This window comes from Poromitra crassiceps, assembly GCF_964638095.1.
Source record: "Poromitra crassiceps genome assembly, chromosome: 17".
NCBI lineage: Eukaryota > Metazoa > Chordata > Actinopteri > Beryciformes > Melamphaidae > Poromitra > Poromitra crassiceps.
In genome coordinates, this window is record NC_139635.1 from 15,473,583 (window position 1) to 15,498,978 (window position 25,396).

The following is a 25,396-nucleotide window of genomic DNA, read 5'->3' on the forward strand; positions in this document are numbered from 1 at the left end:
ACACGAGCAGCGTCTTCTTTAGAGTCAAAAGGTGTAAGGTATGTTTGAATGTATCTTGTAGTGTAAACTGGTTCAACGACCCGACTCAACTCAACTCACACGTGCATGTGGAATCCCGTCAATATCCAATGAATATACACACACACACAAACACACACACACACACACACACACACACACACACACACACCCACACACACATACACATACACACACACACACACTAGGGGTGTCAAAAATAATCGATTATAAGATGCATCGCGATGCGGACGTGCACGATTCTGCATCGATTCACAAATGTCAAAAATCAATTATAAAAAAAACAAAAAACAATTAATAATCAAATAAAATATAATGGAAGTACATGCAGTTGTTTATTTTAATTATGGATCATAATACAATGCAATTCCAAATGCACTTTTATTTTAAAAGTAGCCACACAGTGAGAAAAAAGAAAGTGAGAAAAAATAAATCATGTATTGCGGAAAAAAGTGATGCATCGATTTAAGATGCATCGAGATGCATCGAGATGCATCGAGATCAGTGTTGGGCAGTAGCTTGCTACAAGTAGCGAAGCTACATAGCTTAACTACATTTCTCAGTAGCTTGGTGGTAGCTTCACTACTTTTGAACCAAGTAGCTTTTTCAGTAGCTAAGCTATTTATAGACCCAAGTAGCTTGTAGCTTCCCGCAAAAGCTACAAGCTACTCGCCAGAGAAAATCCATGAGCAAAGCACGCAGTGGAGATTTCTGCTGCGGTTTGGATTATCAAAATTAGATTTTTTTGCCTGCCTATTTGTTTGGTGGAAAGTTGTTCTTTGACATGAAGTTGATTCAATGTGAACAAAAAAGTAGCTTTGATGTAGCGGGCTACTTTTGTCATGTTGCTCGTAGCTTAGCTTGCTACATTTCTCTGGGGATAGCTTCAATGTAGTTTAGCTATATTTAATCGAGAGTAACTGATAGCTTAGCTTACTACATTTTCCAAGTAGCTTGCCCATCACTGATCGAGATGCATCGATAATCATAATCAAATCGAATCGTAGCCCTCTGAATCGTAATCGAATCGAATCGTGAGGCCAGTGAAGATTCACAGCCCTAACACACACACACACACACACTATATTACATGGACATCGTCCCTATAGATCAGGGGTGCCCAAACTATTTCCCATGAAGGGCCAAAACTCAATCTGGGTGGAGGGCCGAGGGCCAAAAATAAACATTGTGGAATTACATTAAAATGTATTGTGTTTTATAGAAAATTAACATTCTAAATCTAAAATAACATTTCAATAATCTACTTTTTATCTGTTTGGTAATTGTAATAATTTGCAATTGGTTATTTAAAAAAACATCTGCATTTGTGGGGAGCTTAAACATTTAATCAGTAAACACCCAGTTAAAACAGTTGTATTTTCCACCTTTGTAATCAAGAGAGAAATTTGACTTAATTCACAACTTGAAAAATCCTCAAGGTACTTTGAAAATCAGTTTCGTAGTGGCGACGTATATTGTACTCTTTCAAAACAGCCACTCTCTGTCTGCAAATGAGACAAACTTGAATTGAACTTGAATTTACTTCGGTAAAAAAATACTCGTCTTGCCACTCCGTCCTAAACTTTCTTTTGTCAGTGTGCCACTGCCGTGATGATGATCTGTCCATCTTGCTGAGCTGGTGTAAAGCCAGTGACTGGGGAGGGATCAAATATCAGAGGTCACCCCCCAACCAGGTGATTCAGCCAACCAATCAGGAGCAATCAATCCTCAGATAGTAATGCCTCACACCCGTGTGATAGAGTCGGGGAGAGAGAATACCAGCTGCACAAAATTAACGTTAATCATAGATTGAAGAGTCCCGACATCTCCATTCAGGCGCGGACTGCATAATCGGGCACGTCTGGCCCGTTGGCCTGGCCTGCAAAAAAAAAAAAAAAAAAAAAAATCACCCCCAAATCCGTTTGGGGGTGAAGCCAAACTTGGCCCGCGGGCCCCAAATTGGGCACCACTGCTATAGATAGACTGTGTTCTCCTATATTACATTAACATTGTCCCTATAGATAGACTGTGTTCTCCTATATTACATTAACATCGTCTCTATAGATAAACTGTGTTCTCATATATTACATTAACATCGTCCCTATAGATAGACTGTGTTCTCCTATATTACATTAACATTGTCCTGTGGCAACTCTGATTCAATCCAAGACACATAAAACAGTTTTAAACGCCGAAGCGTTGTTTTATTCACCAAAATGAAAACTCTTCCCTTATCGGGGTATGTCCATGAAATATATATAACTAAAGTAGGCTGGGTTAGCCTGGGGCCAGTGAGGGGGTTTGCTCCCCACCACGTAGCCAGGGCTCCGTTCCTCGTTTAAGTGCTCCCGTAACGTGCCTGTGGACGAGAGGAGAGAGGGTCTGTCAGGCAACATCATTTTATGACACGAGAATGTTTAGGGAGAGGAGTGGAAATCTGACTTACCGCCCGACAGCAAGGAGCGCTTCCACCTGGAGGAAAACCGGCCACACAGTGAGCTTCAGAGCGGCGTCTGTTTTTCTAGGGCCACTGATTGGGGATCTGTTCCAGCCGGGCGCTCTGTTCCTAACAGCGCCCGGCTGCTAGCGGTCCCACTGATTCAGGACATAATTGGGGAAGTACCTATCAGTGATGACGCGTCCCAGACAGCGTTTCTGTTGGGATCCCCCTGCTCTGACGTCACTGTGGTGGCTGGCTGTCCTCCTGCTCTCACCTGTCAGGGGGTAGGCTGACGAGACTCCACACATCCTCCCCCTAAGCTCGCTGCCAGTGCGGGGAGCTTCACTTTCCCCTGCTTCATCTCGGCGTGACATGGCGTCTGCGTGTGGTATCTCTCTTCCTGGTTTGTGTTCCACTTTGAACTTATAGTTCTGAAGTTCCAAGAACCACCGCGTTACCCGCTCATTTTTATCCTTGTTCGTCGCCATCCATTTTAGGGGGGCGTGGTCCGTGATGAGGGTGAATACCCTGCCCCATAGGTAGTAGCGTAGGTAGTGAATGGCCCACTTCACCGCCAGGCATTCCTTCTCTACGGTTGAGTAGTTTCTCTCATGTTTAAGCAATTTTCTACTTATAAAGGTAACGGGGTGTTCATCCCCATCTATTACCTGCGCCAGCACTGCTCCTATTCCTGTTCCTGAGGCGTCTGTGTGTAGGATGAATGGCTTAGCGAAGTCTGGGGCTATCAGCACCGGCTCTCGGCAGAGCGCCTCCTTTAGGGCACAGAATGCGGCGTTTGTTTCCTCCGTCCATTTGACATGGTGGGGCAGCTTCTGGCGCGTTAAGTCATACAACGGGGCTGCTATGGTGGCAAAATTTTTTACAAATTTTAAATAATATGCAATCAGGCCCAGGAAGGATTTTACTTGTTTTTTCGTCCTGGGCTGGGGCCAATTTTGTATCCTCTCCACTTTGGTTATTTGGGGTTTTACGCACCCCCGGCCTATGGTGTATCCCAGGTAGTTTGTCTCTGTCCATGCCAATTTACATTTCTTGGCGTTGGCGGTGAGTCCGGCTCGGCGGAGGGCTCCCAGCACCGCTTCCAGCTGTGTCATGTGCTGCTCCCAGCTGCTGCTGTGTATGACGATATCGTCTAGATATGCCGCCGCATAAGCGCGATGGGGCCGGAGGACTCTGTCCATCAGTCGCTGAAATGTGGCCGGGGCGCCGTGTACTCCAAAGGGGAGGACGCGGTATTGAAATAGGCCGTCGGGGGTCGCGAATGCGGTTTTGGCTCTCGCCCGTCTGGTTAGGGGTACCTGCCAATAGCCTTTGGTGAGGTCCAGGGTGCTCACGAATCGAGCGGGCCCCAGCCGCTCGATTAATTCATCTACCCTTGGCATCGGGTATGCGTCAAAAGTGGATATTTCATTCAGTTTTCTAAAATCATTGCAAAACCGAAGCGTCCCGTCTGGCTTCGGCACAATGACAATGGGGCTGGACCAGGGGCTGTGGGACTCTTCTATTACGCCCAACTCGAGCATTTTCTTCACTTCGCCCCGGATGGCTTCTCTCCGGGCCTCGGGGATGCGGTAGGGCCGCTGTCGCACCACTTTTCCCGGCGTCGTCTCAATGTCGTGTTGGATAGCGTGTGTCCGTCCTGGCAGCTCGGAGAAAACATCATGACTCCTTCCTAGGAGTTCCTTGAGATCTTGTAGTTGCTCTGGCCCCAGGTCCTGTCCGATGTCCACGGGGATCGTCTGCGGTGGCCTGGGTTGTGCGAGGGTGAGGAGGGCTAGGGGGCCGGGTCTCTCGGCGTCGTGCCATGGCTTCAGAATGTTTATGTGGTATATCTGGTGGCCTTTCCTCCTCCCCGGCTGACAGACCCGGTAATTCACTGGCCCGACCTTCTCGGTTACTTCAAATGGTCCCTGCCATTTTGCCAGGAATTTGCAGTCATGGCTGGGCACCAGCACCAGGACCTTCTCTCCTACCTGGAACTGCCGGGGTTTGGCTCCCCTGTTATAGGTGCGCGCCTGGGCTGCCTGGGCTTCCTCCATGTGACTCCGTACCAGTGGCCAGACCTTTTTGGCTCTCTCCTGGAGCCGCTCCACATGTTCGATAACATTCCGGAGGGGGGGGGGCTGGCTTTCCCAGGCCTCCTTGGCCAGGTCGAGTAGGCCACGGGGGTTTCGGCCGTAGAGGAGTTCGAACGGTGAGTATCCGGTGGAGGCCTGTGGCACCTCCCGTATGGCGAACAGCACGTATGGGAGGAGTTGGTCCCAATCTTTTCCGTCCACGTCAATCAGCTTTTTTAGCATCTTTTTCAGGGTTTGGTTGAATCTCTCGACAAGTCCATCGGTCTGGGGGTGATAAACAGAAGTTCTGATACGGGTGATTTTCAGCCATTTGTATAACGCCGTCATTACTCGGGACATAAAACAGGACCCTTGGTCTGTGAGTACCTGCTCCGCTATTCCCACTCTGCTAAATAGCAGGAACAGTTCTCGAGCGACATTTTTGGCATTAGCGGTGCGTAAAGGTATTGCCTCAGGGTAACGAGTAGCATAATCCACTATTACCAGTATGTATCGGTGTCCTCTGCTGGACTTCGGGAGAGGCCCCACGATATCCATGGCCAGCCTGGAGAACGGGACCTCGATGATTGGCAGTGGAATCAGTGGGTTCCGGTACATTGGCCGGGGTGCCGTTTTCTGGCACTCGCCACAACACCGACAGAACAGTTCAATGGCTTTCTTTATGCCGGGCCAATAGAATCTGCGTAGCACTCTATCATACGTTTTTTGGACCCCTAAGTGGGCCCCCAGTTGGTGAGTGTGGGCCAAATACAACACTCTGGATACGTATGTTTTTGGTACTAACAATTGTTCTATTAAATCCCCCCCCGGAGTTTTGGCGACTCGATACAACAACCCATGTTTAACAATAAACTGTGGAAAGTTTTGTCTCACCCCGGAACAGTGCTGGCCATCGATGCCAGCGACGGCGCGGCGGCCGGCTTCCAAATTCGGATCGGCCCACTGGGCCGAGGCAAACTCTCCGCGGCCCGGAGGTCCAGGGTCGTCCGGGAGCGGAAACTCCGCGAAAGGGTCCTCGTCGAGAGGAGGCGTGTCCGACTCGGCTGGCCGGGGTGGACCGTCTTCCGCGGCTGATGTTTCGGACTGCGGTCCGTCTGATCCCGGCCGGAAGGCTGGGCAGGCCAGGCGCGGCCGGGCCATCCTTTTTCCCCTCGGTTTCTCTCGTCGGGGCTTCTCCGGCCGACGACCGTGACTCCAGTACCGGCTGAATAGGGGGCAGTCGGTGCCTATCAGGAGCGGGACCGGGAGGTTGGGCACCACGCCGGCGGCTACTTTTACGTCGCCTTTCGGGGTCTGGACCCGTATATAACTGACCGGATAGCTCTTCACGTCCCCGTGGACGCACGTCACCGGCATTGTCTCTGTAGTGAGGACCTCCACGAGGTCAGCCCGCACGAGCGTCACCACACTACCGGAGTCTAGGAGGGCGTGGGTGTCGATGCGGCCCACCCGGACCGGCAGTGTCGCCTGCTGGCGAGGGCCTCCTCCGGTGTGGAGGGAGGGCCGTGGTTCGTCTCCGGCGGCGGAAGGCATCGACACATCCCGGTCGGGGCAGGACCAGGAGAGGTGGTCCTCTTGTCCGCAGACATAGCACCTCCTCAGCTGCCGACTCACTCGGTCGGCCTGGGCACGAGGGTCCCTCTGGGTCGGGGGCTGTAGCGGCGGTGGCCGGCGTCGGCTGTCTCGGCTGGGTCTGTCGGCTATGGCGGCCTTTCGGAGGGGCTCGTTCTGCGTGTGGCGCATCATGTCGGCGCTGACTTGGTGGTTCTCTAGCAAGGCCACCAATGCGTTCAGCGATGAGGGGCTCACCTGGGCAGCATATTTTCGGGCGTCGGGCGGCAAGGAGCGGATACATCTGTCTATTACGAGGCGTTCTATCCACGGGGGCTCCCCGGTGGAGGTGAGCCAACTCTGGGTGAGCCTCAGCAAATCGGCGACTTGGGAGCGGGGCGGTTGGTCCGGGGTGTACCTCCAGCCATGGTACCTTTGTGCGCGAGCAGGAAGGCTGTAGCCGTAACTGGCGAGGATGGCGGTGCGCAGCTTCACAAAGTCGCGGGCCTCTCCCATGGACATGTCCCGGCAAACCCTCTGTGCCTGGCCCGTGAGGAAGGGCGCGATGATGCCTCCCCAGTGGGCTGCGGGCCATCCCTCTCGCACCGCCGTTCTTTCGAAGAGCTCCATGTATGCCTCGATATCATCGTCGGGGGTCTGCTTAGTGAGGACATCTCCTGGAGCCCGGGAAGTCGAGCCGTCTTTCTCTATTTTTTTTATCAGTTCGTGTACTGCCTGCTGTAGGTCAGTTTGGCTTTGGATTAGGGCCACCAGAGCCTGTGCTTGCTCCATGGTGCGTGCGGTTGGCGTTGAATCAGAGTGCCTGCATTCTCCACCACTTGTGGCAACTCTGATTCAATCCAAGACACATAAAACAGTTTTAAACGCCGAAGCGTTGTTTTATTCACCAAAATGAAAACTCTTCCCTTATCGGGGTATGTCCATGAAATATATATAACTAAAGTAGGCTGGGTTAGCCTGGGGCCAGTGAGGGGGTTTGCTCCCCACCACGTAGCCAGGGCTCCGTTCCTCGTTTAAGTGCTCCCGTAACGTGCCTGTGGACGAGAGGAGAGAGGGTCTGTCAGGCAACATCATTTTATGACACGAGAATGTTTAGGGAGAGGAGTGGAAATCTGACTTACCGCCCGACAGCAAGGAGCGCTTCCACCTGGAGGAAAACCGGCCACACAGTGAGCTTCAGAGCGGCGTCTGTTTTTCTAGGGCCACTGATTGGGGATCTGTTCCAGCCGGGCGCTCTGTTCCTAACAGCGCCCGGCTGCTAGCGGTCCCACTGATTCAGGACATAATTGGGGAAGTACCTATCAGTGATGACGCGTCCCAGACAGCGTTTCTGTTGGGATCCCCCTGCTCTGACGTCACTGTGGTGGCTGGCTGTCCTCCTGCTCTCACCTGTCAGGGGGTAGGCTGACGAGACTCCACAGTCCCTATAGATAGACTGTGTTCCCCTATATTACATTAACATCATCCCTATAGATAGACTGTGTTCTCCTATATTACATTAACATCGTCTCTATAGATAGACTGTGTTCTCCTATATTACATTAACATTGTCTCTATAGATAGACTGTTCTCCTATATTACATTAACATCGTCCCTATAGATAGACTGTGTTCTCCTATATTACATTAACATCGTCCCTATAGATAGACTGTGTTCTCCTATATTACATTAACATTGTCCCTATAGATAGACTGTGTTCTCCTATATTACATTAACATTGTCTCTATAGATAGACTGTGTTCTCCTATATTACATTAACATTGTCCCTATAGATATACTGTGTTCTCCTATATTACATTAACATAGTCCCTATAGATAGACTGTGTTCTCCTATATTACATTAACATTGTCCCTATAGATAGACTGTGTTCTCCTACATTACATTAACATTGTCCCTATAGATAGACTGTGTTCTCCTATATTACATTAACATTGTCCCTATAGATAGACTGTGTTCTCCTATATTACATTAACATTGTCCCTATAGATAGACTGTGTTCTCCTATATTACATTAACATTGTCCCTATAGATGGACTGTGTTCTCCTATATTACATTAACAGTGTCTCTATAGATAGACTGTGTTCTCCTATATTACATTAACATTGTCCCTATAGATAGACTGTGTTCTCCTATATTACATTAACATTGTCCCTATAGATAGACGGTGTTCTCCTATATTACATTAACATTGTCCCTATAGATAGACTGTGTTCTCCTATATTACATTAACATTGTCCCTATATATAGACTGTGTTCTCCTATATTACATTAACATTGTCCCTATAGATAGACTGTGTTCTCCTATATTACATTCACATTGTCCCTATAGATAGACTGTGTTCTCCTATATTACATTAACATTGTCCCTATAGATAGACTGTGTTCTCCTATATTACATTAACATTGTCCCTATAGATAGACTGTGTTCTCCTATATTACATTAACATTGTCTCTATAGATAGACTGTGTTCTCCTATATTACATTAACATTGTCCCTATAGATAGACTGTGTTCTCCTATATTACATTAACATTGTCCCTATAGATAGACTGTGTTCTCCTATATTACATTAACATTGTCCCTATAGATAGACTGTGTTCTCCTATATTACATTAACATTGTCTCTATAGATAGACTGTGTTCTCCTATATTACATTAACATTGTCCCTATAGATAGACTGTGTTCTCCTATATTACATTAACATTGTCCCTATAGATAGACTGTGTTCTCCTATATTACATTAACATTGTCCCTATAGATAGACTGTGTTCTCCTATATTACATTAACATTGTCTCTATAGATAGACTGTGTTCTCCTATATTACATTAACATTGTCCCTATAGATAGACTGTGTTCTCCTATATTACATTAACATCGTCTCTATAGATAGACTGTGTTCTCCTATATTACATTAACATCGTCTCTATAGATAGACTGTGTTCTCCTATATTACATTAACATTGTCTCTATAGATCAGGGGTCAGCAACCTATGGCAACGCGTTAATGCGTTAATCGCGCGCCGATCATAACGCGTTATTTTTTTTAATTGCGTTAATCTCATGCCGCTATTTTGTCCCTTCGTCGCACCGTACTTGTAGTCAAGCCGTTCGGTTTCCTGTCTCCTGCTTGTGCAGGCAGGCATGGAAGAGAACGACAGCAATACGCTTTTAAATGGCTCGTTTTACTTCCCAAATGGCACAGTGGATAAGTCAAGAGCCGTAGTTTGCACCTTGTGTAAAACTGAATTAAAATATCACCGAAGTACATCGAGTTTGAGGCGAGCGATCACCTAAAAGTAGCTAGCGGCCAGCTAACAGCCAGTTAGCTAGCGCGAGACTCATCACTCATACTTCCTTCAGTCTCGGATGCGCGGGTCCTCTAACCACTGGGAGGTCGGCTCCAATGGCTTCACGCGATATACACGTTATCAATACAGTTTCCAATACCGAGCCATTATTCACATGGAAGTGCCAAAGTTTTTAGCTCGGATACAGCCTTCTTCGGCTGTGTAATTTTGGGTTTCGACTGCTCCAAAGCGCATTTTCTGAACTTACTTCAGTCCCCAACCAACGTTAATTCCTTGCGCACCTTTCTCAAAACAATGTTCTTTTTATTGCCGTCCATTGATGTCTGGTAGCCAGCACAGCCAACCCATGAGCCACCCCGACCTCCAGGGAGCGTTAGATAACATGAAGCCATCTGTCTTGTGACAAATAGATCTATAATGTGCAGAGCCTGTCCAGCCAATGACTGCTTGAGACTGGCTGCCACAGCTGTCAATCATCCATTTTTATCCCTTTTTATATGTCAAATAACTACTTAAAAACAAACTGATCAGAAAAATGACCACTTGCACAGGCATTAGCATGATCATGACTATCTAAAATGATACAAACCACCTTTGGAAAAAAATTATCTGACGTATACTGTGATTATTTCGGTTGTGATTTTCCCATCCACTAACATGGGGAGGCGGGCCTTGTGACCTAATACTGGATTCAACCGCCAGAGCGGCGATCTAACATGCAGCGGCTTCACTGAACGGGACCAGAGCTGCAGCCTTGCTATAGACAGGCCCGTATCTAGGGTGAGGTTATTGGGTGGGCAATTAAAAATTTTGGGGGGCAATAAAAATAGCCATACCAAAAACAAACTCGCCAAAAATGTGCCTAACTTTGGAACATTATTGCCGACAAGCTAGTATGCCATACAGTAGCTGGTAGCAGGTCCATTTTTAGCCTGTTACATCTTTGGCGGTAGGTTGCCCAAAGGTTCTCGGTTTGGGGATGGGGATTAAGTTGCATTATATTCTAATACTAAACTGTTCCACTAGGTGTACACATTGTGCTGTGGGTAAGCTAAGTATGAACTTTCACTCAGGGGACAGGCCAATGTTTACAAAACTCCTATTATTAAAACTATTTGCTAACCATGTACATACAAACTAACTAACAAACTAACTATTTACAAAACTGTTATTATATTCACAAGACTTTTAGTCTTAAAAGTGAAAAGAAAACAACTTTGAAAGCAGATTGATTTACCATAAAACTTAAAAACATCCTTCATCCATAATTTCAATAATCAACTCCATAACAGTTATTTTCATTGGATGACCTTATTTCTCAAATCAAATTAAAGACTAGTGCAGTGAGACTTAACCATAGCTAAAAACGATTTGCCATTTAGCCTTCAAACCTATATTTACAATACTTTTAGTCTTATTCAAACTCAAACTGAAATTAAAACTTTGAAAGCAGATTGACTTCGTTACCCTAAAAAATAAATAACAATCCTTCATCCATAGTTTAAAATAATCAACTCCATAATATTATTTTCATTGGATGAGCTTATTTCTCAAATCAAATTAAAGCTATAACTACAACTGTTAGGTGACCTAAACTAACTAACCCAGTAGTCTCCAACCTTCGGGTCGCGACCCTAAGGAATTCAAAAAGGGTCGCCTGAGATTAAAAAAAATTAAAAATAAAAATTGGGGTGGGCTATGCCCACCCAAAAATGAATCTTGCCCACCCCTGCCACCCCCTAGATCCGGCCCTGCCTATAGATAGACTGTGTTCTCCTATATTACATTAACATCGTCCCTATAGATAGACTGTGTTCTCCTATATTACATTAAAGAGATACTCAACACTCCTGACAAAGTCCTGACATTTACTGTAAATCTGAGTAATTCCTCTTCTCTAATCACATACCCATGCAGTTCCATACAAACCAAAAACGCAAAAAGGCCAGCTGTAGATTCCCAATTTTCCTCCCTTTCTATTGGCTGAGCTCTTGATCAGTGACGTCGCTTGATCAGCCCATCTCTCGTGCCTAGGCCCCTCCCAGCCAAAGTTTATAAAAGTGGCTGCACACTATGCTGGGACTATGAAGTGTGGAGAATTGTTGAAGAGAGAGAGAGAGAGAGAGAGAGAGAGAGAGAGAGAGAGAGAGAGAGAGAGAGATTTGTGGAGTGTTTTGATTAGACTGCATAGTGTAAATTGTAATATTTTAAATTGTATCTGCCTATATTACGTTAACATCGTCCTATAGATAGGGCATCTAACCACCAATACAGTATATGTTATTGGGCCAGAGATTGGCCCAATGATATTGATCGTGATGGTGATGTCACAATGCCCTAAAATGACCCCTGAAGGCCTACAAATGTGAAATGGGCTGTTATATCACTAAGCTTTGGGAGATTGGTGTAATTTGGCCTCATGGTTTCTCATGTGCATACATTTTTACAGAAGAATAAGAGTTTTTATTTTTTGCACTCTATACAAAACTACAAGAAACCAGATGATAACTAAAAAAAATGACTGTAACAGGAGAGGTCCAGAAGCCATGGGCTTATACAATGGACCTTCCCCAAGGATAAAATATAAAACAAATCAACAAGAATAAACAAGCATAGAATAAACATAGAAATTACAATAGGGTTTCCCAACCCCTAATAATAATAACATGGTTGAATAATCTTATGTTAGAGAGAGACAGAGGGAGGGGGAGAAGGGGGAGGGGAGACAGGAGGAAAGAATGGGGGGAGGAGAGAGCAGGGAAAGAGAGGGGGTGGAAGGGGAGAAAGGTAGGAAGAGAGCAGGGGAAGGAAGGAGGGGGCAGGAGAGAGAGCAGGACAGACAGAGTATGGGGCTGGGCGGTACGGTTTAGATCAATTATCACAAATAGTCACAGGGGACAGTTTTGCAGACATTCATTTAGTTTGAAAGTTATTGAGAGTTGATTTAAGTTAAGGTGTGGACCAGTGATGTCATTCATGCACAAATGACATCACTTGTCCACACCTTAACTGAAATCAACTCTCAATAACTGTCACATGAAATGAATGTCTGCCAAACTGTTCACAGTTTTCTGATAATACTGAATTTGTAATGATACAAAGCTGGTTGAGTGTGTTAAGTGGCCCGCCATGAATACATTTTTTTTTTTTTTTTTTTTTTTTTTTGTGTGTGGCTAAAAACGTTTGTCCGTTTTTCTGTTTCAAAGTTTAAAACTGAAAACGAAAACGAAAACGGGGGAAAAAACGGAAAAACAAAAACATTAAGAAAAACAAAAACAAAAAAACGGATTCCCCCAATTTTGTTTTTTCAATTTAAAACCATTGAAAATGGGTTATACTTGGGCAGCCTGACATGGTCTATTTATAAAAAAAAATAAAAAAAAATGAATTAATGTTTAATACTAATGTTATGTTAAATTATCTCTGTCTTAACCTGTTGGCACAGGAAAAGAAAATTTGATAACATACAGAAATACCCATTGTAATAGGTGAGCGCATCAATAAACTATGTGTCATATATTTATTTAGGTAGAAATTCGATTTTTGATGGCACAAGGGTTTTCTGGTCCAATTTTTTTGCCGCGAAAACTGCCGCGCTTAATATTGTTTGGCCCGCGACTCCTTATATTTTTCTGTATGCGGCCCACAACCAAAAAAGTTTGGCCACCCCTGCTTTAACTCATTCAGGGCCAAAGACGTCTTTGACGTGTTATCAGGAATAGCCCAGAGGGCCAATGATGTGTTTGACGTGTTTTTGTTTTTATTAGTACAGCGCGTAGTTCAAACACTTCCCCAGCCTGTGACATAGTATCAGGTCCCTAGCATCTAAGGCAAGCCGACAACACGTGAACAAACACATACCGCAGCTGTTGTTTTGAAATTGAGCAAGAGGAAAAACAGAAAACGGATAAACGCTTCCTTGTGCAGACAGGATAAACGCCATTGAAACGCCCCTCGGCGCGCTGCACGAGCTGGTCGCCTTCCTGTGTGCCAGCCGGGAGAAAACGGGAAAGAGTCATCCAGAGATGTGTTTGATCATCGGAGGAATGAGGAAATGATCGATCAGTTTGACGGGTAATCCAGAGGGCGGTGAGGATGTGTTGAATAGCCGAGGGGAAAACGGGAACGATCAAATAGCAGGGAGGATAGGACAGGGAGACATGGACGAGGACGGGTGGACCAGAACAAAACAAAATAAACACACGAACAGCTAACAAGGCAGAAGCGGCAGTCACAGCAGCCCGCTGTCCGTTCTCAAGAGCTATTCAGTTGGTTCATGAAATCGCTGGGCTGCGTGCCCTCCAGTGTTGCTCCTGGCCCAGGGCCGTTCCTGGCCATTTGGGTGCCCTAAGCGTAATTGTTCTGTGGTGCCCCCCCCCCCCCCCCGTAAAACTTTCAATAACTGTCAAACGAAAGACTGCAAAATCATTAATTATGAACGATACTAGTGTATCTCACATTTCATTACATGTGGGAAACAAACAATTGTTAGAATTACTGTACATGTCAGCAAACAAGTGATTGTTAAACTGTACATGCAAGCAGGGGCGGACTGGGATCATAATTCAGGCCGGGCATTAGATACCAAGCAGGCCAGGCCGATACAGGCCGACGTGCGTGCCGGCGTCCGAAGGGCGGCGGCGAAAAATTTGGGCTGTTTGAAGCCCAATTTGGGCCGTTTGAAGCCAGATTTGGGCTGTTTGAAGCCAGATTTGGACCGTCTGAAGCCCGATTTGGGCCAGTTGAAGCCAGATTTGGGCCAGTTGAAGCCAGATTTGGGCCGGTTGAAGCCAGATTTGGGCCGCTTGAAGCCCAATTTGGGCCGTTTGAAGCCCAATTTGGGCCGAGTCCAATTTTACAATGAGATGCACCCTGAATAAAGTAATAAAACCACTAGTAAACCAGTAGGCGGCGCCTGGCCTGCTGTTCAGTGAGTGGCCTGACTGAGGGCACCAAAAAAAAAAAAAAAAAAAAAAAAATCTTTTTTTTTGGTGCCCTCAGTCACGTGATGCCCTACGCAGTCTGCGTACTCTGCGTAATGGGTTGGAGCGGGCCTGTCCTGGCCAATCCTGGCGCCACAGGGCGTGGTTATTGCTTATCCTATGTGGGGTTAGAAATCACGCAACGAAGATAAAAGGGCGATCGTGTGTGTGTGTGTGTGTGTGTGTGTGTGTGTGTGTGTGTGTCTGTCTGTCTGTCTGTCTGTCTGTCTGTCGGTGTGTCTGTCTGTCTGTGTCTGTCTGTCTGTCTGTGTGTCTGTCTGCACACTCACTCACACTGAGTAAACTGTGTTGTTGAATGTAAAAAAAAAGCACTTCATGTGTATATATATATATATATATATATATTTTTTTTTTTTTTTTGTCATTTGTGTCATAACGAATAATATTTACATGTCTGATGTCAATACAGTTCAAAATAAAAGAATTGAGAGCGAGTTCTGCCTGAGATTGGGCCCTTTACAAAAATTGCCTTTTCTCCTGTTTATCTTCTCACGGAGACCTTTTGGGTGAAAACAGGGTGTATATAAATGGCTATAAGTAGAGTACAGAACATGCTAAAAGCTCACTTTTTTTTTCCTGGTGAACCCAGAGACGTACATCTTCATTTTGAGGTATTGCAAATCACTTTGGTGCTAATAGATAATTTACTGTGGGTCTTGAAAGATGACCAACAATTATGAAAATATTTGGCCTGTGCTAAATATTGGCAGTCCTAAACTGGCCATGAATAAGTTAACAGCTTATTTGTTGACATTCAACAAGTCAACTGTTTGGCTTTGTCTGTACATGCTGTTTTAACAGCTTATTATTTGAGATGCAACAGATTCTGTTTGCTTCCTGTTCCACACACCTGCACCTATATGTAGATATGTTCATGGATTATAATATCCTTCTATCAAATCTGTTGAACATCTGTTAAACTGTTGAATTGTTGAATGTCAACGAACAAGCCGTTGAAATGTTACAAATAATTTAGTCTGTAGACTCTATAGGTGAACTATCCAAATGAAGAGTTACACGTTCATTTAGTAAAATGGAATTTGATGGCTGCTTAGGGCATCGGCTACATGGACTTGAGATTTGTTGTCAAAACAAAAGCATTTGTGATTTTGTTAGTTCATAGGATTTGGATGCATTAAAACACCAGCCTTATCCTTTAAGGAAATAGGTTGCATGATACTACTCCTGGTTGAGTAATAATAACTGATTCAACATAATCTACTCTTACACCAGTCAGGAGGACCTGCTTGTCCACCCACCAGTAATGAGCTGAATAGAGTCCATGGAGTTGGGAGTGTGTAAATTATCAGGACATGTTTGCATTACTTTTTGATCACCTCTCATTGATTTAATTTGTTGTTTGTTCTTACAGAACCTCATGCTGCAGTGGACCAACCTAAACCCAAATCTAATCCGAAGAAGCGCTTGAAGCTTGGCAGTAAGCAATGCATTGAAATACTAGACTTATCCTTTAAAGCAGGACTAAACCCCAAAACACTTTTTTCAGCTTTTAACCAATATATATGACTTTGGGGGTGGTGTGTGAAGAATTCTGGTCAGAATTTCCACATTTGAGACCAAACTGTTACCATTGTACCATTAGTATCATTTTCAGCCGCAGAAGTGCCCTCTATGGGTTCAACCCTGCTTTTTTTTGCCCTCAAAACTGCACAAAATGTCATAACCTGACGTCACGTTGTACCAAAGACTATGGGATTTCAAGATAGTAACTCCCCTACTCCCCCTGTACCCTTTCCCGGTTCCTCACAACTCCAAGCCTATTCCCATGATGTCACAAGCATTTTCCTAGTCAATATGGCGCTACAATATGGCGCTCATTGGCTGTTTATGTCACTTGACCTGTTAATCACCTGTTAATTGATTACAATCGCCTCTTGACCACACATTAAGAAACACTCAAGCACTTCATTGTGCAAAGAGAGAGAGAGAAGAGAGGAGGAAGGAGAGGAATGTTGTGTGTACGGCCCAGCTGCTACTCCGCTGAGTCCGCTCCACTCTGGTCTCGCGTTAAACGAGAGGAAAAAGCAGAGGGTGATGTGATGTGTGGGTGATGTGGGAGGGCACACTGCACTTTTTGACAAGAATCACGGAAAAGGGAGAAACAAAAATTAAAAAGTGACTGCATAGCGCTCTAGAGGACAAGTTGGACAAGTTAATAATGTGCAGAAATCTCCCATTGTGATTACATTAGAGCGTGTTCAGAGCAGGGGGTTTGTCCTGGGTTTGTGTTTTGCTGCGGCCGCCGGCTAACAATAACCTCGCGTTAACGATCGTTACATGGGAGTCAGTAACAATAAAGTAGTTTGCCACTGAATGACCAAATTGATATAACTTTCAACCATTTTGAGCAACGCTGTTTCCATACAGGCCACCAGCGTTGACTAGTTGTTGAGATTTATAAAGATTTTGTGGGTCTCACTCTCATATAAGGTTTTTCTTGACGGGTGGGCAAACTGTCATGGCCTCGTTTTCCGAAAAAAGTTTCCTGTCTGACCACAGCCAAAGAGTATAGTGAGACAAGAGGAGACGATCTTTGCCTTCATTTTCTTTTTTTTCCCCATAGGTTTTTTCAAATCAAGCAGCTTGCCGTTCTGCCAGAAATCTGGGGGTTTAGTCCTGCTCTAAATAATCTGATTGTTGCATGAAACTCCTGGTTGAATAATAAGTAACGATTCAACACCATCTACCCTGACACCAGGGTTTCTCAACTGCTGGGTCGGGACCCAAACGTCCGTCGTGGGACCGCTTTGAGCGGGTTGCGGATGCCCGTGGGGACAAAAATAAAATAAAAAAATCTGATGCTGCACTTTTACTTTGAAGGACATAAAGTAGCATGAAGCAGCACACATCCTACTATGGCGAAGGCATGACCCGCCCCACTCTGTCTCTGATTGGCTTACCCTGGTATTTGACCCTAACCGTAAAGCCCCATAATGTAGTTTTTCTATTTTGAGGAATCACTTCCCTGTTTGTACATTCAGATAGCAGCCTTATTTTACAGTTTCTGTTTGTACTCTTTACTTTGCTAACCTCTCTGCAGTGTTTGTAACTGATTCACTGGGGAAGGGCGCGGCTCCAAATATCCCCAAATGTTGTTTCCACTTGTTTTAATAATTCAGATACTTAAAGAATTGATGAGCATCACCAGTTTAACTTGTTTAACGTTGCTGTCTGATGAAAACCACGTACGCATCTGAGCAGCGCAGTTTCCACTCCATGGCCGACAGAATGTCTGTCATGGGGTTGGGCAAGTCTCGCACTATCGTAAACGTTATTCTCGTCCGAAAACCACTTCGATTTGCATACTATAATGAGTTAGCAGCCCAGGGACAACCCGAAAACACCTTATTGATCTATTTACATCAGATGATGCCAGAAGCACACAAAACCAAGCTGAAACACAGCCGGCATTCGGTTCAGCAGATTGCCTGGTCCCTTTTCTGGATAAGTCTTCATGAGGGAGGGGAGCATGGATGTTCAGCTGTCACATGCGCGATGTGATGGGCAGGTCTAGCATCCAATGGTGGTACGCGTTACATTACCCACTAAAACATGTTTGCATTGGTCATTTAGATGTTAAAACCTCCGTGAAAGACAAGACGACACCTGAGGACTTCAACACCCAGGCCTCCAACATCCAGGAGGCGATCAATAAATTGAAGGAGGAGACAAAAGCCTACAAATACAAGAAATTTGTACGCGACATTAACGACTACCAAAGAAACCACGTCTACCAGTGGCTGAACCCAGCTACACGCAGACCCAGGAGAGTCACCTTTAGGGACTCATCCCCCGACTACACCTGCTCCAGCGGCGATGATTCAGAGGGATATGCACCCTTCCCTGCATCAGCCTCCTCCTCATCGGCCCCTTTTTTAGACCAAGGCCGTTCAGCGCGGACAGGACGGCAAAAACGAGGCTCCGGCCCGAAGCCTCCTCCGTACCGAGGCGGTGTTTCCCAACCCCAGACCCGCTACTACACCAGGAGTGTGTCCCCCAACCCATACCTGTGATAAATCTCTCCTGCAAAGCATTAACACAATCACACCTTGATCTGCTATCTAAAGGTTTGTCTTTTGTCCCCACTGCCAAGTACCAGCCATTTAACACAAGAGTCAATCTACATAAATTCATTCGCAAACTCAGGCTTAGACTGTACTTTAGGCAACATAGCAACAGTGATAACACCCCTCCAGCTTTGGCACCCCCCTCCTCCTTCATTCCACCTGGACCTATAGACTCTGCCATTGATACCTACAGTAAGCTCATACATCAGGACATTTCCGCGCTCGAACAGAGCATCCCCTCTGTTACACACAACATTACGCGCAGGGAAAGAGCATCTCTTACAGATCTACAAAGGGATGACTCTATTGTCATTCGACCAGCCGACAAAGGTGGAGCTGTTGTGGTCCAGAACCGTGCTGATTATATCACAGAAGCCATGCGTCAACTCTCTGACACATCTACTTATAAGCGTTGCATTAGTGACCCAGGTCCCCGCACCCGGACGACCATTAAATCTGTGATCGACACTGCACTGCAGGCGGGACAGATCACTAAACGCAACCATAGATTCCTGTTACACAAACACTATAGGACCCCAGCATTCTATCTCCTCCCCAAAATCCATAAAAACATAACTCCGCCCCCTGGCCGGCCTATCGTTTCTGGCAACGAGAGCTTACTTGAGCCTCTTTCTAAATTCATCGACCACCACATACAACCTTTTGTACAGAGTCTACCAGCTTATATCCGGGACACGTCTGACTTTTTACGGATCATTGAGCAAATTGACATTGATGTGCCATCTGCCTTACTTGTCACCATGGACATTGAATCCCTGTATACCAACATCCCACAGCAGGGGGCAGTAGATACCATCAATCACACATTGACAGGTAGAATATCCACTCACCCCCCCAATGATTTCATATCCACACTGGCTGACATTAGTCTACGTAACAATTATTTCTTGTTCAACGGAGACTTTTATCTACAGACCTCTGGTGTTGCTATGGGGTGTGCCGCGGCTCCCAGTATTGCCAACCTGTACGTAGGTGCCTTTGAAAGAGACTTTGTTTACAACCCCAGTGTTAACCCCTTCATCTCATCCATCACCCTGTGGCGCAGATATATAGATGATGTGTTCATGATCTGGTCCGGCCCATCCACCACCCTGTTGGAGTTCCATACACTCCTCAACACCTGGAATCCACACCTCCGGTTTACCATTGATCACCACCCAGATCGAATCAATTTCCTGGATGTAACTGTATACAAACAGCAAAACAAACTACATTCATCCATCTATCGAAAACCCACGGACAGAAATACCCTGCTCCATGCCTCCAGCTACCACCCCTCACATCTAAAAGATAACCTCCCCACAGGCCAATTCATGCGCCTCCGGAGATTATGCAGCGACAAATGTGACTTCTTGAATAAAGCCACACAGATGAAATTGAGGTTTCAGGAGCGTGGATATGGGCGGAGACCCATCTCACATGCGTACAAACGCGCACTACACTCCCACCGTGACATCCTGCTCCAGCCCAGAACATCAGACCCCCCCTCGCCTAGGGTGACAGCGACCCTGCAGTACTCCCCCTTGGCCAACAGAATCAAGCGGAGCCTGCTCAAATTCTGGAGAGTGCTACAGGTCCATGATGTCTTCGCCACACCCCCCAGGATCGCCTTCTCCCGAAATCAGAACATTAGGGACTGTCTAGTCAAGACGCTTGTCACCCCCAACATAATAACACAAACCACGATCGATTCCCGTCCTCCCCCTATAGGTCATTTCCCGTGCGGACACTGCGCTTGCTGCCCACAGACGACCAAGGCTAAAACACTCACTTTCCCCAACGGACACACTGTCCATCTCAAACACCTTACCACCTGCGCCTCGCAGGGAGTGGTGTATGCCATCTCTTGCCCCTGCCCGCTCTGGTATATCGGGAAGACCTTGCGTCCGTTACGCACACGGATCACGGAGCACAAGAGCGCGCTCCGGCGCCAGGATACCAAGGCCCCTATCGTTGACCACTTTATTCGACACGACCATAGTGTTTCAGACCTCCGCTTCTGGGCCATAGACATTGTCAAACCCCACCCGAGGGGTGGCGACCTAGACAGGACGCTTCTCCAGCGCGAAGCGCACTGGATCCACAGGCTGGATACCTCCGCTCCTAACGGACTCAATGAGGAGCTGGACCTTGCATGCTTTATTTAGGGAGATCTTGAAGTCTGTAGTATTGGAATGCCTACTGTTATGCTATATTTATATTTATATTATTCATTAATTAGATGCATTATTCTGTGTGATTCTTACATCATATCCTTGCGTGATTTTGCTGATATGTTTGGCATCAACATCAACATGATAGGACCTGTATTTTCCTACAGCATTATTGATGTGACATGTAGCCTATTTTTGCATTAGTATTTTTGTAATATATCATCATGTATGAATCTCTGCTAGTTCTGTCTACCTTATTAGAGCAGACCATTTCCTCTGACGTCAGGGCTCTGCCCCCTTCACGTCACTCCACACTACCTGTGCCACGTAGGCTATGTTCTCTATTTAACCTGGTGCGGTGGCCGACGCCCTCCCATACAGCCTGATGAAAACCAACGGTTGAAACGCGTTGCGTTTGTGCCTTGCCCGTATCACCTAATTGAAGATGTACACTGTTTGTTAACTGTGAAGTACGCAGGTACAAATTACTTCTTATTAAATTGATTTACCTTTAAAACTCTAAGCAGCTCATTTTTTGCTTTGATGTTAAAACCTACCAGTAGACAGAGGAGAATGGTATTCTATTGATAGTCAAAAGTAAAAATCATTAAAAAAAATGTTTACGTGGTTTTCATGAGACAGCGGCGAGAGGCATATAATGCAATATAAGTCTGCCTTTTTATTTCATTGGGTTTGCCCTAGTTGCATTTTTTTTATGTGCACAGTGCATGAAGGCATTGTTTATCACTGCAGTATTTTTTGTGAAATAAATGTGAGCCGTATATAAAAATCACTTAATGACTAAGGAGAAATGTGGGTCCTGACCCTAGACCAGTTGAGAACCACTGCCTTACACCTTACAACCAGTCAGGACCTGTTTGTCCACCCACCAGTAATGAACTCAATAGAGTCCATGGAGTTGGGAATGTCTAAATGTCTTTACTCACCTCTCATTGATTTAATCTGTTGTTTGTTCATTCAGAAACTGCTGTGTGTCAAGGTGAACTCAAATCCAATCTGACAAAGACGTTTCGACGTTTGTTTGAGGGGGTTGCTGAAGCAGGAAAATCAACACTTCTGAATCTGATCTTCACAATGCTTTACCTCACAGTGGTAGAGGTTGAAGATGCCAATGATGAACATGAGGTCAGACAGATTGAAGCAGCCTCCAGGAAACCAGTGAGACCAGAAACAGCAATCCACTATGCAGACATCTTTAAACCCTTACCTGGAAGAGACGAACCACCCAGGACATTGATGACAAAAGGAGTGGCTGGCATTGGGAAAACAGTCTTAACACAGAAGTTCACTCTGGACTGGGCTGAAAACAAAGCCAACGAGGATATTCTGTTCATATTTCCATTCCCTTTCCGAGAACTGAATCTGCTGAGAGGGAAAAGGTTCAGCTTGGTGGAACTTATTCATTGCTTCTTTCCTGAGACCAAAAAAGCTGGAATCTGCAGCTTTAACCGGTTCAGGGACAAGGTTGTGTTCATCTTAGACGGTCTGGATGAGTGTCGACTTCCTCTAGACTTCAAGAACAACGAGATGCTGACTGATGTTACAGAGTCGACCTCAGTCGATGTGCTGCTGACAAACCTCATCAAGGGGAAACTGCTTCCCTATGCTCGCATGTGGATGACCACACGACCTGCAGCAGCCAATAAGATCCCTCCTGAGTGCATTGACATGGTGACAGAGGTGAGAGGCTTCACTGACCCACAGAAGGAAGAGTACTTCCAGAAGAAATTCAGAGATGAGCAGCAGGCCAACAGAGTCATCGACCACATCAAGGCATCACGGACCCTCTACATCATGTGCTACCTCCCAATCTTCTGCTGGATCACTGCTAAGGTTCTGAACTATGTGTTGAACACCAGTAAGAGAATAAGTATGCCCAAGACCCTGACTGAGATGTACACCCGCTTCCTGGTGGTTCAGTCCAAACTAAAGAATGTCAAATATGATGGGAGAAAAGAGACAGATCCACACTGGACTATAGACACCAACAATATTATTCTCTCTCTGGGAAAACTGGCTTTTGAGCAGCTGGACAAAGGCAACCTGATCTTCTATGAACGCGACCTGGCAGAATGTGGTATTGATATCACAGCAGCCTCAGTGTACTCAGGAGTGTTCACACAGATCTTTAAAGAGGAGTTTTGGCTGCACCAGGACAAGGTCTTCTGCTTTGTTCATCTGAGCATTCAGGAGTTTCTGGCCGCTGTCTACATGTTCCACTGTCACACAAACAGGGATGAGGAAGTACTGGACACATTCCGGGGAAAGGGTAGATCTGAAGACAGTGGACAATCCCTGGATGACTTCCTGAAGACAGCCTTGGACAAATCCCTGAACAGTAAAAATGGCCACCTGGACCTCTTTGTCCGCTTCCTTCATGGCCTCTCACTGGAGTCCAGCCAGAGTCTCTTACGAGGCCTGCTAGGTCAGACAGAGAGCAGATCAGAAAGCATCCAGAGAGCCATCAACCACCTGAAGGAAGTGACCACGTTCAATCTCTCTCCTGACAGAAGCATCAACATCTTCAACTGTTTAGTGGAGATGAATGACAAGTCAGTACACCAGCAGATCCTACAGTTCCTGAAGACCGAGAACAGATCAGAGGAACTATCTGCAATCCACTGCTCAGCTCTGGCCTACATGCTTGAGATGTCAGAGGAGGTTCTGGATGTGTTGGACCTGGAGACCTACAACATATCACAGCAGGGACAACAGAGACTTATCCCAGTTGTGAAGAACTGCAGGAAGGCTCGGTTAGTCCTGATGTGAATACCAACATCATATAACAGTGCAGTGACCTTTATACTAGGGTTGTCACGATACTAGAATTTCTAACTTCGATATGATACCAAGGAAAATATCGATACTCAATACCATTTTCCATAGTGGGGTGTGAGGGGTGACAACATGTCAAGAGGGATAAAAAATAAACATTGGACAGACAGACGCATGCTTCTCCAAAATCTAGGCCAGATGAAACTCTTTAAAAACTTTGCTCTTACACACCAGATTACCCCTGCTCTAGTCATCAGCCTATCACAATACAGCAGTTTACCCCTGATCTAGTCATCAGCCTATCATAGCACAAATTACGCCTGCTCTAGTCATCAGCCTATCATAACACAGCAGAATATCCCTGCTCTAGTCATCAGTTTATCACAACAGAGCAGCTTACCCCTAGTCATCAGCCTATCACAACACAGCAGATTACCCCTGCTCTAGTCATCAACCTATCACAACACAGCAGATTACCCCTGCTCTAGTCATCAGCCTATCACAACACAGAAGATTACCCCTGCTCTAGTCATCAGCCTATCACAACACAGATTAACCATGCTCTAGTCGTCAGCCTATCACAACACGTTTAGCTTGTTGAAGTAACATATGCCCACCAATGATATGGAGGGAAAATTATGTCATGTTTGATTTTTTATTCAAAGAAAGTGCTGCTGGTATCGATACTGTTGCAAATGAGTATTGTAGTATTTAATTTTTTTAGTATTGATAGCTATCAATACTATTGACAACCTCACTTTATACTTGACACTATCAGAATTATAGTAAAGATCTATAGTTCCTCAAACATAGAGATTAACTGTTGTTCTATATAGCAGTGATACATGTAGCAGTGTTAATGTGTAACTGTAATCCCATTACTTTGTCCTGTAACAGAGTAAAGGCATTACTGTTCCAGGCTCAGTTTGACATTCCATTACTGAACTAACAAATCTGTTGTTTCTTGACTTTCATTCTTTAGTCTAGGTCAACTCTTCATTGGTGTAACATCCTCCTCGTCTTCTCTAGCCCTTAGCAGGAGCGCTGGTATATTCAAATCATACGACCCGAATACAGCGTCCTTTCCCAGACAAACATTCTGGTTTCCAAATTAAGCCTCAAGCCACAAAGATGTCCGTGCTGTACTTTACAAGTGTCACACCAAAATTGAAAACTCACCACAAGTTACCAGACAGTCTTGCAGTCTCCCCTGCAGAGTTTTGAAAGTCAGTGCGGCTGATAAACATTTTTTTTTTTTTTTAATATAAACGGGTCCTCGTGCCTAAACCCAACCCATCAGTTGAACTGCTGTTTAGAGAGAATCGACCCGCGGTCGACCCGCATATATAAAATCATAAAAAATGTTGATCAGCCGTGCTGACTTTCGAAACTCTGCACGGGAGACTGCAAGACTGTCCGGTGACTTGTGGTCAGTTTGAAATTCAGGTGCAACACTTGTAAAGTACAGTGCAAATGACATATTTGTGGCTTGAGGCTTAATTTGGAAACCAGAATGCTTGTCTGGGAAAGGACACTGTATTCAGGTCGTATGATCTGAATATACTGTACCAACGCTCCTGCTAGGGCTACTACGTCTTCTCCTGCCTTCAGCTCATGACAGAAATATCAGAATTACAGAGAGCGACGTGAACGAGCCGACAAACTGGAAAATATGTCTCGGAAAGTTTTAATTTAATGTGGTAGGCTGTAAACTATAAAATTAACTAAACCCAAACAAAATCTCTGTCTAATGGTGTCAGGTAGTTTTACCAGTATTTGAACTGAACTGCCTCAATTATTGTAGTTATCATCATTAGTAGTACTAGTAGAAATAGTTGTAGTAGTAGTAGTAGTAGTTATAAATGCTTTATAA

General features: G+C 45.3%; 1 protein-coding gene across 4 annotated transcripts in view; it reads left to right on the forward strand.

Annotated features, from left to right (window-relative positions):
* Positions 1 to 25,396, forward strand: part of LOC310792043 (NACHT, LRR and PYD domains-containing protein 3-like) — a 111,006-nt gene that overhangs the window by 18,401 nt on the left and 67,209 nt on the right. For 3 of the 4 annotated variants that reach the window (XM_083653736.1, XM_083653735.1, XM_083653738.1), the window contains 2 exons: positions 15,838 to 15,903; positions 21,710 to 23,513. In XM_083653736.1, the coding sequence (XP_083509862.1) occupies positions 15,838 to 15,903; positions 21,710 to 23,513 (1,870 nt within the window). The remainder of the gene's footprint in view (positions 1 to 15,837; positions 15,904 to 21,709; positions 23,514 to 25,396) is intronic. The other variant, XM_083653737.1, reaches the window with a different exon arrangement.